At 43.3% G+C, this 2,352-nt stretch overlaps 1 protein-coding gene across 1 annotated transcript; it reads left to right on the forward strand.

Annotated features, from left to right (window-relative positions):
- The first annotated feature begins 281 nt into the window (after positions 1–281).
- LOC147618351 (small ribosomal subunit protein eS26y-like) lies at positions 282–2,063 on the forward strand. The gene is made up of 5 exons (XM_086774796.1): positions 282–422; positions 508–600; positions 1,404–1,488; positions 1,589–1,719; positions 1,808–2,063. The coding sequence occupies exons 1-5, from the start codon at positions 420–422 to the stop codon at positions 1,859–1,861; spliced, it is 366 nt and encodes a 121-aa protein (XP_086630922.1). The 5' UTR covers positions 282–419; the 3' UTR covers positions 1,862–2,063.
- Positions 2,064–2,352: the final 289 nt, after the last annotated feature.

Genomic DNA, 2,352 nt, shown 5'->3' on the forward strand with positions numbered 1-2,352 from the left:
ATATTTACTAGTACTCAACCCGCACGTTGCTGCAGTATGTAAAAGACATTAAGAAGCAAAACACAGGAATGGAAGCCGGAATACAAAGGATCAAATCGAATGGGATTTTTTCCTCTTTCTTTTTAAAAATCCAGGATTTATTTTTTCTCTCCTCTCCTTGTGCCTTGGTTTGTCCATGGTTAATATGTAATAGATAGATGGTTTCTCTCTCTCTCCATAAAAGCTCCTTATATATGTGATTATTTGTCTTGAGAAATTAGAAGTATGCATTGGCCCGTTAACCATGGTTACATCAAGGGTTTAGGGTGCGGCTAGGGTTTAATCGGGCGGCCATACTTCTGTGATGTCCATCTTCTTTTGTAAACGCCCTCTTCAACCTGAGCCGGCGCTGTTGGGTCTTTCGGGCTCTGCTTACAGCTATGGTGCGTTTGATGGCTTGCTCTGCTGTTGTTATCTCTTTCCTTTACGTAGTCCTAAACAGTTTCTTCCTTGTTTGCGTTTCTGCAGACGGTCAAGCGCCGAAACGGTGGTCGCAACAAACATGGGAGGGGCCACACAAACCCCATCAGGTGCTCCAACTGTGGGCGATGCGTTCCTAAGGTATTTCCTTCAGGGGGGTTTAGACTGTTATATTCTGTTAGGGCGACGGAACTGTTAGCGTTAGGTTTTTGTTCTTGTTAGGGTACTGCATCTGTAAGGATCACGGTTGTCAGGTCGATCTGCCAGATAACAGCATTGTATCGCAGTAATATGCACTACTACATCAGAGTGGGAATGGACACAGGAACTTCCATTTCAGCATGCGGCTGATCAGTGGCAGCCGGGTGGGCGTCAGGCAATGTGTTAGACCAGCACCTATTCCTGTACGTCATGGTCGTTGGGAACATAGCATTTTATAGAATGTGTGATTGACGAGCTCAGCCCCAGGAATGCAGGTTTCTCAATGGTTTTTTATCTCCAGATTATGGAGCTGTGCGATCTAATATGATGACGGTATGGGGTGGCTTTAGAAACCAGGGTATGAGGATGATATAAGGGTCTACAAGATATCCCTGTTCAGTTGCCATGGATGTGTTTGTTGGGGATGTTAAACATTTATGGGAGCTGAGGTCTAGTAAGATCAAAGGTCTCTATCTCCATGGTCTCTTTGAGTCAGATCATGTGCGAAAAGCAACTTGTTTGGCTTGAACATCTTTCGTGCAAGAATGTGTTTCATGCGGTGATTGATTCAATTTAGTTAGGTCCAACCTCAGATCACTGTACTCATGGAAATCCATAGTCTGGTCTGGCTGCATTGGGTCATCAACGTTTTCTGTCTCACAGGTTTGGTAAGTTTTATAATGTAATGGAAGTGTTAAGTCGGATCCTCTAAACTGATCTCCAAGACTGGCGTTTGTGGGCAGGACAAGGCTGTGAAACGCTTTCTTGTGAGGAACATTGTTGAGCAGGCTGCGTTGCGTGATGTCCAAGAAGCTTGCGTCTATGATGGTATGCATTTGTTCTTCAACCTGAAGAGTTGTAAAGTGTGATTCCTTTTTGTGCTGTAGTCCTTGCTGAATGTGTTTTCTGTTAAATATATTGGTTGCAGGATACACACTCCCAAAGCTCTATGCCAAGATGCAATATTGTGTCTCATGTGCTATCCATTCTCATGTTGTGCGAGTTAGATCCCGCACAGCCTGGAGGGTCCGTGAGCCACCCCAACGATTTAGGCGCAAGGTATGTTCTACCTCACTGCATGTCCTATACGTGGAGTGTTTTAAATACAGGTGTGTGACCGGCTTTCATCTATGTTTGTGATTTGTAGGAGGATATGCAAAGCCAGAATCCACGTGTGAATGTTCCCGCTGCCAGGAAGTGATCTTTTTTCTTTGAGGATGTCGTTGATATGAGACATGATTCATGTGCGTGGGACTTCCTCCTTAAATGGCTTTTATGCCCAGAGTTTGATTTCTTTTTGTCATTTGTGGATGATTAACTAACCGAGGAGTTATATTCCCTTCTAATTCCAGTCTGTGCCGATTGGTACGCTGCATTTTGAGCATAAGATTTCCTTTCATCCACTTAAGTCCCAATTCGTTGTTGAAAGTGCCTTATTTTTCTTTTACAGTGGAGGCTTGCAAGCAAGTTTACTTGACATTGTTGATATGGTTTTGTGAGCGTCTTTTTGTTCCCATGTTAGTAGTTTATTGTGGGTCAGAGTTCTCATGTCTAGCTCAAGCAGGGACCTCTTCTCCTCTGATATGACTGTAGTATAGAGATGCATTCATGCTATCTAAGTGAAGGCTTTAGATTCACCTTCATTGATTTATGTATGGCAAATAAAATCTAAGATGTGCTGTTCAAAAAATT

This window comes from Cibotium barometz, chromosome 35 (assembly GCF_041138505.1).
Source record: "Cibotium barometz isolate CiBa-2024 chromosome 35, ASM4113850v1, whole genome shotgun sequence".
Classification (NCBI taxonomy): domain Eukaryota; kingdom Viridiplantae; phylum Streptophyta; class Polypodiopsida; order Cyatheales; family Cibotiaceae; genus Cibotium; species Cibotium barometz.

Coding starts and splice junctions, on each gene's coding strand:
- LOC147618351 (XM_086774796.1), top strand. Junction 1,489..1,588: donor AGAAGCTTGCGTCTATGATG/GTATGCATTTGT, acceptor TATTGGTTGCAG/GATACACACTCCCAAAGCTC. Junction 1,720..1,807: donor CCCAACGATTTAGGCGCAAG/GTATGTTCTACC, acceptor TGTGATTTGTAG/GAGGATATGCAAAGCCAGAA.